The sequence below is a fragment of the Dreissena polymorpha genome, chromosome 3, assembly GCF_020536995.1.
Source record: "Dreissena polymorpha isolate Duluth1 chromosome 3, UMN_Dpol_1.0, whole genome shotgun sequence".
NCBI lineage: Eukaryota > Metazoa > Mollusca > Bivalvia > Myida > Dreissenidae > Dreissena > Dreissena polymorpha.
In genome coordinates this window covers 78,679,302-78,696,712 of record NC_068357.1, presented here as the reverse complement: position 1 = coordinate 78,696,712, position 17,411 = coordinate 78,679,302, and the positions used below count along the sequence as shown (strand labels likewise).

The following is a 17,411-nucleotide window of genomic DNA, read 5'->3' as shown; positions in this document are numbered from 1 at the left end:
ATGAAACTATTATATAATGTTGAGTGTTTCTTTTGCATGCATTTATTTAGAGAACAGTGATTTAAGACTGGTATGGGTTAAAAAGGGATTTTTAATTCATAAATTATATTCTGGTTACATTCTTGAACTGTTTTGTTCTGATGTTTATATTTATAAAATTTATGACAAAATTAAAAAACGCCAAAATCTGTTTACAAGTCCCTTTAAATATGCTGAACATCCCAACATACAAAATTCAAACTTTTAGTACAAGGTCACCTATATTTTTGACCTTGGGGTTTCAGGGTTTTGAGCCGCGAGGTACAGACATCAGCAATCGGTTGACAGCATACGCAAATCTCCTGGAGGACACGGATGTTTCACCCCAACCCCACAATGCAGTTGTGCAGACAGCCAACAACCAGCTAGCCCTTTCTGACATTCTAATGCCTGAAATGAACAACTCCTCTCTTCCTTATGAATATAAACATGCTCGATGGAAGCGCAGGGCACCATTCTTTTGTGATGTTCCAGGTAGGGGGCTTTATGTTTGTGCGTAAAGTGTCGGCCCAGATTAGCCTATGCAGTCCACACAGGCTTATCAGGGGCAACACTTTCTGCTTACATGGTATTTTTTGTTTATTATTTTGTTCCCTTCTTAGCAAAAATATACTTTAGTAGGAAAGAGTGGTCCCTACCTAGTCTGTACAAGCTGATCTGTGATGACACTTTACGCATATGAATGAAGCCATCTTTCCATGTCTCAATTATGAGTGTCAGTTTGTATGCTGAGGTAGAGAATGACTATTTTGTTGGTTATATATCTGCACTAATTTGACAATATCCAAATAAACAATTTTCTGTTAGTGACATTTTTTAGAAATATATCACATCATTTGTATAATATACATGTTTTTGAATTCATGTCCAAAATACAAAATAATTTACTGCTTATAATATAAATTAGCCAGGCTCTGTGAAATGGGGGTTTAATGCATGTGCATTGAGTGTTGCCCAGACTTTCCGCTTTTTAGCTCACCTGAGCACAACGTGCTCATGGTGAGCTATTGTGATCGCCTTTTGTCCGTCGTGCGTCGTCAACATTTACCTTGTTAACACTCTAGAGGCCACATTTATTGTCCAATCTTCACGAAACTTACTCAGAACCTGTGTCCCAATAATATCTTGGACGAGTTCGAAGATGGTTCCGGTTGATTGAAAAACATGGCCGCCAGGGGGCGTGGCAGTTTACTATAGTAAAACCTTGTTAACACTCTAGAAGTCACATTTATTGTCTGATCTTTATGAAACTTTGTCAGAACATGTGTCCCAATGATATCTTGGACGAGTTCGAAAATGGTTCCGGTTGGTTGAAAAACATGGCCGCCAGGGAGCGTGGCAGTTTTCCTTATATGGCTTTAGTAAAACCTTGTTAACACTCTAGAAGTCACATTTTTAGTCCAATCTTCATGAAACTTTGTCAGAACATGTGTGCCAATAATATCTTGGACGAGTTTGAAAATGGTTCCGGTTGGTTGAAAAACATGGCCGCCAGGGGGCGTGGCAGTTTTCCTCATATGGCTATAGTTAAACCTTGTTAACACTCTAGAAGTCACATTTTTAGTCCAATCTTCATGAAACTTGGTCAAAACATGTGTCCCAATAATATCTTGGACGAGTTCAAAAATGGTTCCAGTTGAATGAAAAACATGGCCGCCATGGGGTGGGGCAGTTTTCCTTATTGGCTTTACTGTATGGTAAAACCTTGTTAACACTCTAGAAGTCACATTTGTGGTCCAATGCTCATGAAACTTGGTCAGAATATTTGAACTAATAATATCTGGGCTAAGTTCAAAAATGGTTGAGATCAGTTAACAAACATGGCCGCAAGGGGGCGTGGCATTTTTCCTTAAATGGGTTATTTACTACAAAACCTTGTTAACACTCTAGAAGTCACATTTATTATCCAATCTTTATGAAACTTGATCTGAACATTTGTTCTAACAATAGCTTGAGTGAGTTTGAAAATGGTTATGGTTTGTTGAAAAGCATGGCCGCCAGGGGGGGGGGGGGGGGGGGGGGGGGGGGCAGTTGTCCTTATATGGCTTTAGTGAAAACTTGTTGACACTATATTAGCCACATTTATTGGCCAATCTTCATGAAACTTGGTCAGAACATTGGTCCCAATGAAATTTTGCCAGAGATTGAAGCTGGGTCATATGAGCTCAAAAACTAGGTCACAAGGTCAAATATAAAAAAAAAACATGTTAAAAGTCACTTTTTTGGTCCAAAATAATCTTCATGAATCAGATTGCATTTTTTTCAGAATAGTCAAGTTTCTTTGGCTTTCAGGTGAGCCCCTTAGGGCCTAATGGCCCTCTTGTATGATATTTTTCGTTTCAATAAATTTTCTTAGCAAAAATTAGGAATAGGTGGAAAGTGTCCTCCCTGATAAGCCTGTGCAGACTGCACTGGCTAATCTGGGACAACACTTTACACATACGCATAAAACCCCCTTTTCACAGAGCCTGGCTCAAATAAATAAATAAATTGTTGGTTTGCTTCATAATGGCATGTGTAAATAATTGTGCTCTTTCTGATGTGGTTTTATCCTGTACAGAGTCTGTTGCTAACTGTTTATATTGAAGCACACACACAAATTGCGTCCTAATTTCTTATTGATGTTCTCTCATTACTAGCTTGACTTGTTGCACTGAAGTCCCTGGTTCAAATCCCACACCTTCCCCACACATGTAGTCCACTCCACTTACTTGTTTGAATGGGTATAGCTGTGAGGCTATGTAGATGATGTGCATTGGCTGCAAACTAGGGTGAGAGTTTGGGGTTAAATGACCTCTGTCATGCAAAATTGGGTCTTATGCTGCTAGAGTAGCTACATGTGCTCAGGAGCTACGATGTCTGGGTATGAGACCACCAAGCCTTGCTTGACTTTATAGCGGACAGCGTAAGTTCTTGTGCTAGACTGGCAGCATATGGCGTAAGAGCCATTTTGGCATAACTCGGCTCCAATAAGAAATTGTCTGAGGTATAATCAAGGTCTTCAGTGTAACGTATTGGCAATTCATTTGCTCTTATTTCAGATGGCCGTTGGCTGAAGGTTGTATACCATTCCCGGTCTATGGACAACCTCTTCACCTTCCACAATGTGCAAAGCATGTGTGCCCTTGAGGAGACTTATATCACCTCAAACCCGATATACAAACAAAACTGCCTACGCATGGCTGACAACACGGACTGTTGTCGACCCCTGTCGCTAGGCAACTACATCTCCCTGCTCACTGGCCAACCAAGTTGCTCAAATCTCACGGAATCCGACGTGACGTTTGTGAGAAATCTTATCGAGAAGTGTGTAGGATTCTATCAAAATTTCACGTTGACTAATAACTGTGATAAACGCCATTCTCCAGTAGGGGAAGGTTATTTTCGCGGGTGTGTAGAAATTCCGAAAAGTTGTCAGAACTACAATGCTGTATATAATATCATACATTTTGTAGCGGATCATTCATTCCATAGGACTGACCAAAAGTTGCGTTATGCCGTTTCATTTTTGCCAATATCATTCCAGTCAATGACGCAACGAAAAGTTGACGATGCTGTGAATCTGTATTTGGACATTGAATCCAAAGCTGAGAGAGTTGGAAACGTTGAAATAGTTGCGGCAGATTTCGGCATTAAAGATCACATGTTTCATCACTACCTTACCAAAGATAGTCACTGGCTAGCTTTTAGTGGTGTTAGTATATTTTTTGTTGTTTGGATATTTACAGGATCAATTTTTATAACTGTTATGACGTTTTTGTCAATGTTTTTGTCTTTGGAGCTAGCCTACTTTTTATATGTTTTTGTTTTTGAAATCACCTTTTTTCCATACATGAATCTCGTTACAGTATTGTTAATCATTGCTATAGGTGCTGATGATGTCTTTGTTTATACACAAATTTGGCACCTTGCTAAAAAAGAAAGAAATAGCGGCACTCTCGAAAAGCTGGTTGCAGACACACTAAAACATGCCACAATGTCAATGTTTGTGACCAGTTTTACAACAGCAGGTGCCCTCTTTGCTAACGTTGTGAGTCCAATCACCTCAATCAAATGTTTTAGTATTTATGCTGGAACTACCGTCATTTGCAACTTGATGCTCATGGTAACATGGACTCCGGCTGCTATTGTTGCCGAAGAGAAATGGTGCAATTTCTGTTTTATAAATAGTCCCAAATTTTACAAAAAGTTGCATACATATTATCGATGTTTTTTTGAGCAGATGTTGCCCAAATTTGTTCTACGTCTACGTTATTTGTGGATATTACTCTTCGGTGCTATAGGTATATTAAGTGGTGTTATTATTTTTCATCACCCTAGGTTGCGTTTGCCTACCTCATTTCATTTTCAAATGTTCCGTAATGATCATTTGATGGAGATGTACGATCAAGAACTGCGGGAAAGTTTTTGGTTTGAAAAAGCTGTCGGGGAAAGACGCCCCTTGTTGCCCCTTACTGTGGTGTGGGGTATTGAGAATACAGACACTGGGGCAAAGTTAAATCCATATGACAAAGGATCAGTTGTTTTCGATCCAAGTTTCAATCCATCTACACAAAGATCTCAGATTTGGTTGCGTAATTTCTGTAGAAATATTAGAGAATCAGGATATTACAAGCGCGTGACAACATTTGAAGTCCCAAACTGTTTTATTGAGCATTTTGTCTTGTATATGAAACAGCCATGTTCAATGGAGGAGCCACATTGCTGCCAGAAAGCACAATTTCCATACCCAGAGCATATATTTAACCATTGTATAGAAAAATACATTCCCGACGCCATGAAGGACTACGTGTATTTTTGGGACAAGTACACCCCAGGACTGAAATTTGTCGGAAACAAAATACGGGCATTGGTTGTGCAATTCTCATCTAATCTGTCATACACATATGACTATCAGGTTGTGGACGCATTTTACAAAGGTATGAGCAAGTTTATCCATGAGGAATTGGGAAATGCCCCCGAAGGAATGAAAAATGGTTGGTTCGTTAGTGACTTCAAGTTCTATGGAATACAGAAAAGCCTTGCAGAAGGTTTGCCAGTTTCTTTTGGAATCTCAGTTCTTGTGGCCTCAGTTGTGACATTCTTCACCTCTCTTAATGTCCTGATTACGTTGTACGCTATGGTGACGATAACGTTCATCATGCTGACAACCACAGCGAGTATAGTGCTCATGAACTGGGAACTCAATGTATTGGAATCTGTTATCCTCACCGTAGCTGTAGGCCTATCTATTGACTTCACTCTCCATTATGGCGTGGCCTACCGACTGGCTCCGGATCTGGACCGAAAAAACAGAGCCTACTGCTCCCTGATCCGGGTCAGCAGCGTGATTTTCATGGCCGCCTTGACAACCTTTCTGGCCGGGCTGTTTATGGTTCCCTCAGTTACCCTGGTGTACCAGAAATTCGGAATATTCCTTATGTTGGTGATCACCATCAGCTGGCTGTATTCGACACTGTTTTTTCAATCGTTGCTCAATATCATAGGTCCTCAAGGCGGTTTCGGTCAGTTCCACTGGCCATCCCTGGACTGCTGTTCCTTTGCCACTCAGAATCATGTCGATCGTACCGTATATACCATGTCTGAGTCCACCATGTCAACCTCCTGCTCGGGGTACCACTACCACCCCAGCATAGACACAAATGCCACTGAGCACGATTTCTTCTCAGAGAGGTCAGACTCCCATCCGGGAACTCCGCATCACTACCGGACACGACCCGGACGAAGCAACACAAGGTCAAAATCATTAAGTATGAGTCCTGATAACCAGTCTGAGCGGAAACTGTTAAACGGAGAGGATAAAACCAGTCAGCCCCATGATTTGAGTACTGGGAATAGCAGTCTGGAGCATATGGGTCCGAATATTTGCGAGTCGGTGATAGATATTCACGGGGATGCGGATGATGATGATGATGATAATGATTCTGATAAGCAAAGTACTGAAGTTTGATTGATTGTGAAAATGATTCATTGAAAATCATCGTTACAAATTTCACTTTTTTGTCAAAAAGATTTTTATGTGAATTGTTTGAGATTGCATGAAAGAAAGATTGAGTTTTGAAATATGAATACATGTAATTGAAATGATTGGAATGTTTTTTAGTTTTTTGGGAACAGAGTTTTTTTGTTGTTAAAATTTGAATCATAGAATTAAGTGATAAAATAAAAGTTGGAATTCAAAGTTATGTGTTTAAAAAAAAGATACTTTCATTTGTTGAAAATATTATGTGTTGATGTTTGAATATTGAATAGCTTTGAATTGTTTGAATTGAAAATTAATCATGATACTAGACATAATGATGTTATAAGTGAATGAACTAGTATTTTTATAGAGAAATGTTGGTTAATTTGGTTTTAAGTTTTGTTGGAATTTTAAAATGGTCAAAGTTTTGCAGGATTATTAACTTATTTAATTGATATATATCAAAGAAATATGATGAAAATGGTTACGTTAAGCATGCCTAAAGTAGGATTAATAGCAATTACTGAAACTTGTATTTCACATATGAACACAATTTTCAAAAATCAGTTTCTATTCAGGGTGTTGCATTTGAAACCTCATGAAATGTTAAACTGAAATGTATAAACATTTCTGTTAATCTGTTTTAAATATTTTTATGATGAATGTTTCTTTTGATTTAATAAAAAGAATACAACAGCTGGTGTCTCAACCTGATCCTTGGTGTGTGCATTTGAATGGATATTATGCAGTAATAAAATTAACACATGGGCAGTGCTCTATAAAAAGGGGGTTAACTCTTTGCATGCTGGGAAATGTTTCGTCTGCTAAAATGTTGTCTGCTGAATTTCTTAAATTAGCATTTTCTTCGATTTTTTTTCAAAGAATACTATCAGAATAGCAAACAGTTTGGATCCTGATGAGACGCCACGTTCTGTGGCGTCTCATCTGGATCCAAACTGTTTGCAAAGGCCTTCAAAATTCGGTTCCAGCACTGAAAGGGTTAAATGCATGTGCATATAATGTGTCGTCCCAGATAAGCCTGTGCAGTATCAGTTTAAAGAAAGTCTTCTTTAATAGCAAAAATCCAGTTCGGCTGAAAAGTGTCATCCCCGATAAGCCTGTGCGGTCTTAGACAACACTTATAACCCACATGCATAAACCCCCTTTTCATGGAGCAAGGTTCATTTGTTAATCCTGATCAAAAAATTTTGAATTCAATAAATTTCATGAAAATTGTTGGTTGAACAAACAAAATGTTTCATTCTTAAATGAAAATTTCCAAATTTAAAATTTTGTGAAAATTAACATATCCAGCTAATGTGTATCCTACCAGTTTATTTGTAATATACATGTACTATTAAGTAGAATACTTGAGTTATTTATCAACTAAAGATGCATAGAAAAGGCAAAGGCATGTAATAATTATATTCAATGTTATACAATGAGAAAATAAGTTCGGGATAATTCTGTACTTGAAGTGCTTTTTGTGCTTGTAAATGGACGTATACAGTCTTTGCTGAAATTCAAGTTCTTGAAAAAATGTATTTGCAACTGTAAGATTGTTGCAAAAATATGTAGGTTTTGTATGCCCCCCTTAAAAGAAGAGGGGGTATATTGTTTTGCACATGTCGGTATGTCGGTCGGTCCGTCCGTCTGTCCACCAAATGGTTTCCGGATGATAACTCAAGAACACTTAGGCCTAGGATCATGAAACTTCATAGGTACATTGATCATGACTGGCAGATGACCCCTATTGATTTTTAGGTCACTAGGTCAAAGGTCAAGGTCACAGTGACTCGAAACAGTAAAATGGTTTCCGGATGATAACGCAAGAACATTTATGCCTAGGATCATGAAACTTCATAGGTACTGTTGGGCATTTGTACATGTTACGACGCTTTCGCGCCATTGCGCGGAACATCACGTGACGTTAACGTCATATATGTGAGTACGTTGTTTTGATGCATTGAGATTTGAAATAAATTAAGAACTAGACACAACGCTTTCTTCCTTTTATACGATCACAAGACAGGTACATTGATCATGACTGGCAGATGACCCCTATTGATTTTCAGGTCACTAGGTCAAAGGTCAAGGTCACAGTGACTCGAAAAAGTAAAATGGTTTCCGGATGATAACTCAAGAATGCTTACGCCTAGGATCATGAAACTTCATAGGTACATTGATCATGACTGGCAGATGACCCCTATTGATTTTCAGGTCACTAGGTCAAAGGTCAAGGTCACAGTGACTCGAAACAGTATAATGGTTTCTGGATGATAATTCAAGAATGCTTACGCCTAGGGTCATGAAACTTCATAGGTACATTGATCATGGCTGGCAGATGACCCCTATTGATTTTCAGGTCAATAGGTCAAAGTTCAGGGTCACTGTGACTCGAAACAGTAAAATAGTTTCCGGATGATAACTCAAGAATGCTTATGCCTAGGATCATGAAACTTCATAGGTACATTGATCTTGGCTGGCAGATGACCTCTATTGATTTTCAGGTTGCTAGGTCAAAGGTCAAGGTCACGATGACTAAAAAGGTTTCGGGATGATAGCTCAAGAATGCTTACGCCTAGGATTATGAAACTTCATAGGTACATTGATCATGGCTGGCAGATGACCCCTATTGATTTTCAGGTCACTAGGTCAAAGGTCAAGGTCACAGTGACTTGAAACAGTAAAATGTTTTCCAGATAACTCACGAATGCTTAGGGTTAGGATCAGGAAAGTTCATGGGGACATTGATCATGACCGACAGATGACCCCTATTGATTTTCAGGACTCTAGGTCAAAGTTCAAGGTCACAGTGACCTGAAGCCTTCACAACTGACAGCCCATTTGGGGGGCATTCGTGTTTGACAAACAGCCCTTGTTTAATAGATACATGAAGATGTTTGAGGTTGCTGATAATGCAAACTTTGTTGGTTAACAGCAGGTATAACATGCCTCCGAAAGTTGGGAGTGTTAAATGATTTGCGAAATGTTTGATGTGGTCTTCTTATTTCGCTGTTGTATCAACAATTACTATTATGCACTAAGGTTAAAAAATGTTGTTGGTATTTTTCTGTCAGTGTGATATTTAAACACCAGAGTTTCCTGAATATTTGTAATAAGATTTTTTTGGAAATAAAAAATGAGTCAGATTAAAACTGACACAAAAAGTAAGTTTCCACTAATTGACCGACCCTTCTTTTAAGTGCTAAATGTTTAATAGGTATTCCATGTTGAGTTTTCTATCATTTAAGGTACAATAAATCTTGAGAATTATAATCGAAATAATTAACTTTAACATCTCAAAACAGATATGTTGCAAAGAGTTTATGAAGATATCTGTCTTTAAATATCTTGTTTGAGTGGCTAATAACATATTCAGAAATAAAGAGATTATTAATAAATGAGATAGAAAAGATTTGGTGGAAAGTGGCATTTATAAAAAAAAAGTAATTAGAACAATATGTTTACACTGTACAACCAATAGTTTAATGTTGTAAATCAATAAATGTACAATTGAAGTTTAAAGTTTTCATGCAATATATGTACAATGTACAACCATTTAATGTTTTAATACATAAATCAATAAAGTAACAAAAGTTAAGTGTTTAAATGATTAAAACAATTTACAACCAAAAGTTACATATTTTAATACTGTATTAAACAATTTACAACCAATTAAGGTTTAATGTTTTAACAAAAATTCAATACAATGTAAAACCATAGCCTTAGTGTTTTAATTAGATATTAATACAGTGTTCATCCAAAAGTTTAATAGTTAAATACAATATAAAAGCAATTTACAACCAACAGTTGTATGTATTAATACAATGTTTATACAACTTGTGCACACGTTTAATGTTTACAAGATATATTAATACATTCGAAAGTTTATATTTTAAATACATGTTTATTCGATGTACAACCCAAAGTGTGATATTTTAATACAATAATTATAATACATGTACAGTGTACAACCAAATGTAAAGTTTATCAGGTTCGGTATTTGCATTGATTTGATTTTTTTTTTATTTGTAAGTATTTGAGAAAATGGCATGATGCAGCAAAGTATGGCCACTGACATTTTAATGAGATTAATACTTTTACATTTATAGCATGAAAGTCGTTATAGCAAACACTACACTTGGAGACTTTTCTAACCCAACACTTTTCAAACAGAATTATCTCTGTTATGAATTACATGTAATATTTGGACTTAAAATTTTACGTTTGATCATTTGACTACATTCTTAGCAAGCTCCCGATAAAATCATTCATCCGTGATGTGTTAGAAAAGTCTCAAGGTGTATATTTTAATAATTATCTATGTTTTTTCTAAAATAAAACTCTAAAAAGTCACCTTTTTAATTTTAAATTAATTCAAAATATCAATGAATTAGAAGCCTCATGCATGTTTTAACCTAACACCCTTAGGCATATCACATTATGATAAATTTCCCAAGAATCATAAACCCATTTATGCCTAGCGTCTAGAAAAAAGTCCTCGGCAAACAGTGTAGACCCAGATGAGACGCCGCATGATGCGGCGTCTCATCAGGGTCTGCGCTGTTTGCTTTAAGCAATTTCTGTAAGAAATATTCTAAATATAGAAATCAATATACTAGACATCCCTCATTTTAGAAATAAATTGATCCGATTAAGTAGGATGGGAGAGTCCTCTAGGCATAAATGGGTTAAAGATTAGTGCCATGTATAATTTACAAACATCATTTCATTTAGCAAAGTTTCTTATATTTCATTGTCCTTGGTACATGTATTATTACATAACACGATCACTCTGACAATATATGCTCCTCAAATTCCGACAACAAAAAATCAGTCGTAACATATGTTTTCATAAGATGCATTTGTGACACCAAACAAGAAACAATTTCACTCTGCATGATTGCCCTTTTTCATGCGAAATGTTTAATTTAATGTTATCTCAAAACATCAGGGATTAAACGAATATTCAGCTTCTTTTTTTGTTGTTTCTGGGAAAATTGATTATCTATGATTGAACATGCATTTCGTTAGTTCTAAACAACACAACAAGAGGCCACCCTTTGACACTTAAAAATAACAACAGATGTACACGTGTCATTCGCAACGTTTTCTTTATGTAAACGTGTGGAATACTAGTAACTTACCAAGTGCGGTCGTTGCAGCCAGAAACACTTATGTCAACACATTTAAAAGACCCTCCCCACACACCCAAATCATTGAGTTATCATATCATATGATGTATGTCTATAAATGTGAATATAACAAAATAATAACAGGAAGTAAAACATTGAGATTAGTAACCAGTGAGGACAAAGAGGCCACTACAGAGGTTCCAAAGACCTGCGGTTGCAAACCACCTGTGGAAACCTAACTAAGGTTAAAATGTCTAATTGCACGAGGATTCAGTGAGAAATACACTAAATCATGAAGGTAAGCAATATTGCGAAAATATGAATACAGTTGCACATAAGTTGTTCTTTTAAACCAACGATTTTAACGTTTTTGTTTGAAAACTTATAACTTGTGGGGATTGGGCATGAAATCATTTTACGACCATCCCCCCCCACGCACACACATCCCCCACCCCATCTGATGATTATTACTCGCAGAATTGTGTGCTCTTAGTACATGTACTGGTAAACTATCTCGTCAAAAAAAAAGTTGGTTTTCTGACAGCCGTGATGTGGTTGAAATACTGTTGAAAACGGCGAAAAAACACCAACAATATATATATATATATATATATATATATATATATATATATATATATATATATATATATATATATATACGTGAAAACAAATAGTGTTGCCCATCTTAAAACAACTTTTGTTGCCCATCTTCAATCAATATTCATTACAAACATACAAAATCTTTGTTATAAAAATACATTTACAAATTATCTTATTCCAGTTACCGAATTATAGAAAATCAAGCATTTTGAACATGTTTATTGTACTTGGTGGGTGATAAAAGCGCTCTAGAGTTTACGCCATCTGTTGATAACCCGATTTTTCTTTAATAAATTTTACTTGACACATTAATGTGTGGAAGAAACTGATACGAAATTTCCGTGTGTTTGATTACTGTTTCTGTCATTAAGTTAATCTTAAATTTCCAATGAAAATGAAATCGTTATACCGAGGCTTGCCACTAGCAGTGTGTGATGTTTTGCCAGGAAAGATTCTCTCACGAAAGCGTGATACTCGTGGTACACTAATTCTGTTTACGAGCAAAGCATGTTATATTGATTATTAAAAAACCTTGATAACATTCATATTTACGAAATTCATCTTTTTGATAACCAACTCAATAACCTTGTTGGATGCAACGGCAATGTACAGGCATGGGTGCAGTGTTATTTATAAATGAACAGAAATGTGTGAAGTTTTTTTGTTTTGCTTGGACTTGAGCGCGTTTTAAAAGAATTCCCACATTAGCTACATGTCCCATTTACTTACAAAAACTAAACACACAGTCCCATCCGTCGTCGAGTAATTATACTGTCACTTCTTTAGCATCCGACCAGAGTGAACGCATTTTGCCCGATTTGTTTTGTTTTCGTTGATATAAAATTCTTAAAAATATCGAAAGTACATCACTGTAGATACATTTAGATTCTTGATAGCAGTGACTTAAAATAGTTTTTCGTGGAGAATAAATCGTTGCCAATAAAAACAGTCGCTACTGACAAGAGTAATCTTATCATTGACACCCGAGAGAGAAGACACAAGATTAGAACGCGTAGACTAAATGAATATCGTCATGCGAATATGGGCCTTATGAAGACACAACATAAGAACGCGTAGACTAAATGAACATCGTCATGCGAATATGGGCCTTATGAAGACACATCATTGGAACGCGTAAGCAAAATGAACAGCGCCATGCGAATATGGGCCTTGTGAAGACACATAATTGGAACACGTAGACTAAATGAACATCGTCGTGTGAATATGGGCCTTGTGAAGACACATCATTGGATCGAGTAGACTAAATAAATATCGTCATGGGAATATGGGCCTTGTGAAGACACATCATTGGAACCCGTAGACTAAATAAACATCGTCACGGGAATATGGGCCTTGTGAAGACACATCGTTGGAACGCGTAGACTAAATAAAGATCGTCATGGGAATAAGGGCCTTGTGAAGACACATCATTGGAACGCGTAAGCAAAATGAACATCGCCATGCGAATATGGGCCTTGTGAAGACACATAATTGGAACGCGTAGACTAAATGAACATCGTCATGTGAATATGGGCCTTGTGAGAAACATCATTGGATCTAGTAGACTAAATAAATATCGTCATGGGAATATGGGCCTTGTGAAGACACATCATTGGAACCCGTAGACTAGATAAACATCGTCACGGGAATATGGGCCTTGTGAAGACACATCGTTGGAACGCGTAGACTAAATGAACATCGTCATGTGAATATGGGCCTTGTGAAGACACATCGTTGGAACGCGTAGACTAAATAAACATCGTCATGGGAATAAGGGCCTTTTGAAGACACATCATTGGAACGCGTAGATTAAATGAACATCGTCATGCAAATATGGGCCTTGTGAAGACACACCATTGGAACGCGTAGGCTAAATGAACATCGTCATACGAATATGGGCCTTATGAAGACACATCATTGGAACGCGTAGACTAAATGAACATCGTCTTACGAATATGGGCCTTGTGAAGACATATCATTTGAACGCGTAGGCTAAATGAACATCGCCATGCGAATATGGGCCTCATGAAGACACATAATTGGAACGCGTAGGCTCAATGAACAACGTCATACGAATAAGGGCCTTGTGAAGACACATCATTGGAACGCGTAGACTAAATAAACATCGTCATGGGAATATGGGCCTTGTGAAGACACATCGTTGGAACGCGTAGACTAAATGAACATCGTCATACGAATGTGGGCCTTGTGAAGATACATCATTGGAACACGTAGGCTAAATGAACATCGTCATGGGAATATGGGCCTTGTGAAGACACATCGTTGGAACGCGTAGACTAAATGCACATCGTCATACGAATATGGGCCTTGTGAAGATACATCATTGGAACACGTAGGCTAAATGAACATCGTCATTCGAATATGGGCCTTATGAAGACACATCATTGGAACGCGTAGACTAAATGAACATCGGCATGCGAATATGGGCCTTGTGAAGACACAGCATTGGATCGAGTAGGCTAAATGAACATCGGCATGGGAATATGGGCATTATGAAGGAACATCATTGGAACGCGCAGGCTAAATGAACATTGTCATGCGAATATGGGCCTTGTGAAGACACATCATTGGAACGAGTAGGCTAAATGAACATCGTCATGGGAATAAGGGCATTATGAAGACACACCATTGGAACGCGCAGGCTAAATGAACATCGTCATGCAAATATGGGCCTTGTGAAAGATGCGGCCACCTTAGCTCCAGACCAGCCTCCACATTCGCTACCTTGTTCGCTAAATGAGACCAGGAAACCTTGTGTGGCTTTATAACAGACATGGTAGCTTCTGACCAGACAGCTGCATCTCCATTTCGAACAAGTGCTATTCTAAATATGTAGAAATAAATTATATTTTGTCGTTTTATTTTCTTTATACAAGAAAACGACGTAAATACAATTACAGTATAATAATGTTTAAGAACATCAACGACAGACGAAATGGAGTAGTCAATAATGATAGATTGAATCTAATCACACACCTTAAAGAGACTTATCATGTAGGCAACATATACACTAATCATCGCTGCTGTGGGGTTTGCAATGCTGTATAGTTTGAAATTCAATCGAATTCGTTTTCGATCCTGTTATTCTTCGTGAGAAATAGAATCAGATGCATGTGAGTCACATCTACAAATAGACTTGAAACAATAACAACGTGTTGAAAATAATCAACAACGCTATTTAAAGGTGTTTTGATGTTTTCTATCTCGATTAACAAAGATCTCGGAATGTTCCAGATACTTTTCAATTCTTATCAATTCCGGGTAACATATCATAGGATGCGATTAAGACATATTTACAGACATAAATTTCGGCACTCTATGTTCTTGCGTTCATAACGTTAACCCATTTATGCCTAATGGACTCTCCCATTCTTCTTATTTGGATCAATACATTTCCAAAATTAGGGATGTCTAGTATATTTATTTCTATATTTAGAATATTTCTTACAGAAATTGCTCAAAGCAAACAGCGCAGACCCTGATGAGACGCCGCATCATGCGGCGTTTCATCTGGGTCTACGCTGTTTGCCGAGGCCTTTTTTTCTAGACGCTAGGAATAAACGGGTTAAATGTCGCTTTTTATATTTTTTGAAATTTTGACGTAAACTGGCCAGGTCATAAAACCTGATCGATGTAGTCTCTTGAGATTGTTCCCTTTTGTCAAAATAACTTCAACGTCATCTAAGCAGTTTTTTGTACATAATACTTTTTTTTTTAAATAAATGCATTCCTCATATATTTAGGTAATTTATTGTAATGTATCATGTTCCTTGCATGATTTGTATTATATAACCTTCGAATTCAGGTGGGTGGTTTAAACGGTTTCTAACACAAGTTTAACTTTAAACAAATGTATTGTATATGTTTAACTGGACAGCATCGAAAGCCGTACACTTCTAATCACATTGTCATTTCGTTCCGTTACAAGAACCAGTGACTTTTGTGTTTCTAAAAGGGGCATATCGATGGCATTTCCCCAAACAAACTGACACAAAAAACAATGCATAATTCATCTCTGCATATAATTATATATTAACAAACATTAACGAATGAAATCGTTCAGAAAATACGTGCATATGGTTGGAGGCAAATACCGCCGACATGAAGCTTTTACTACAAAGTATAACATTAACTGAGCAATATGAAATAAAATGTCGTTCTACAGCGGAGAGTTACCATCGCTCTTAACCCATTTATGCATAGAGGACTCTCCCATCCTTCTTAATCGGATCAATTTATTTCCAAAATTAGGGATGTCTAGTATATGTATTTCTATATTAAGAATATTTCTTACAGAAATTGCTTTAAGCAAACAGCGCAGACCCTGATGAGACGCCGCCTCATGCGGCGTCTCATCTGGGTTTACGCTGTTTGCCGAAGCCTTTTTTCTAGACGCTAGGCATAAATGGGTTAAATGTCGGTCTTAACTCGTTTCTGTCATTGGTAGTGCACGGAATCAAGCTGTTCAGTTGACGTGGTAATGTATTAGTTCGAAAACTAATTGTTACATTGTGTTGGGACTTGAATAATGCAATCGTCATAATACCCATGATAAATCTTCAAGAGTCCGTCTAAATATGACTTTGTACAACAAATTTAACATGAATTATTCACATAATTAAATAAGATGTTGAACAGCCCAGAGTAAGATATTCAAGATTTCGCAAACGCTCACAATCATGCAAATGCGAAAAAGCGAATCCGACTGATATAGAGGATATGTGTTCATGTCAGTGTAATATCGTTTGTTATTTAACGATTGATCATAGAAAATATTTTTTTAAATATTATTTTTCTATGAACAGGAGTGAAATAACAAACAATCTTACACTAACATGAACAATTTTTCTGTTTCTTTTATGCCCCTTTTTTCAAGAAAATATTTAACAGCTGTTTCCCTTTCGCTGAAAAGTTACCGTTTCTCCGGTGGCGTGCCTCAATACAGTTCAAAACACAATATGGCGTCATTAGTGTAACGAAATAACGTCATTTTACCTGCGAAATTCTCGAGTTAAACTAGCTGAATTAGTCAAGTACCCCACGGGTACTACTTCCCCGTACACCGGGTTCTTTGAAGTACACTTCTCCGTACACCGATTTTCAAAAGATACTGTTGAGTACCCCGGTATACTTACAGGTACCCCATCTTTCCTAATAAAAAAATTCGTACCCAAAATTGTTCGTACCTAATTTGTTTCGTACCCAGTTTTTTTCGTACCCAATTTGTTTGTTCGTACCCATTTTTTTTTATCTTACCCAATTTTTTTCGTACCCATTTTTTTCGTACACATATATGTGACAAATGTATGTCCAAAAAGTTTGGGAACAAAAACTAATTTGGGTACGATCATTTTAGGTACGAAAAAAATATGCCAAAAAAAATCGGTTTCGGGTTCGAAAAAATTTGGGTACGGTAAAAAATGGGTAGGAAAAAATATTTGGGTACAAAAAAATTGGTGCGAACAATTTTTTGGGTACGAACGAACATTTGGGTACGAAAAAAATGGGTACGAACTTTTTTGGATAAGAATTTTTTTATTAGGAAAAGGAAAGATCGGGTATCTGTAAGTATACCGGGGTACCCGAAAGTATCATTTGAAAATCGGTGTACGGTGATGTATGCTTCAAAGAACCCGGTGTACGGGGAAGTA

At 37.1% G+C, this 17,411-nt stretch overlaps 1 protein-coding gene across 4 annotated transcripts in view; it reads left to right on the top strand.

Moving 5' to 3' along the window:
• The window catches only part of LOC127874852 (protein dispatched homolog 1-like), an 84,681-nt gene extending 77,984 nt beyond the window's left edge, over window positions 1-6,697 (top strand). For all 4 annotated transcript variants that reach the window (XM_052419506.1, XM_052419508.1, XM_052419505.1 and 1 more), the window contains exons 4-5: window positions 285-513; window positions 3,081-6,697. In XM_052419506.1, the coding sequence (XP_052275466.1) occupies window positions 285-513; window positions 3,081-5,989 (3,138 nt within the window). In that variant the 3' untranslated portion in view covers window positions 5,990-6,697. The remainder of the gene's footprint in view (window positions 1-284; window positions 514-3,080) is intronic.
• Window positions 6,698-17,411: the final 10,714 nt, after the last annotated feature.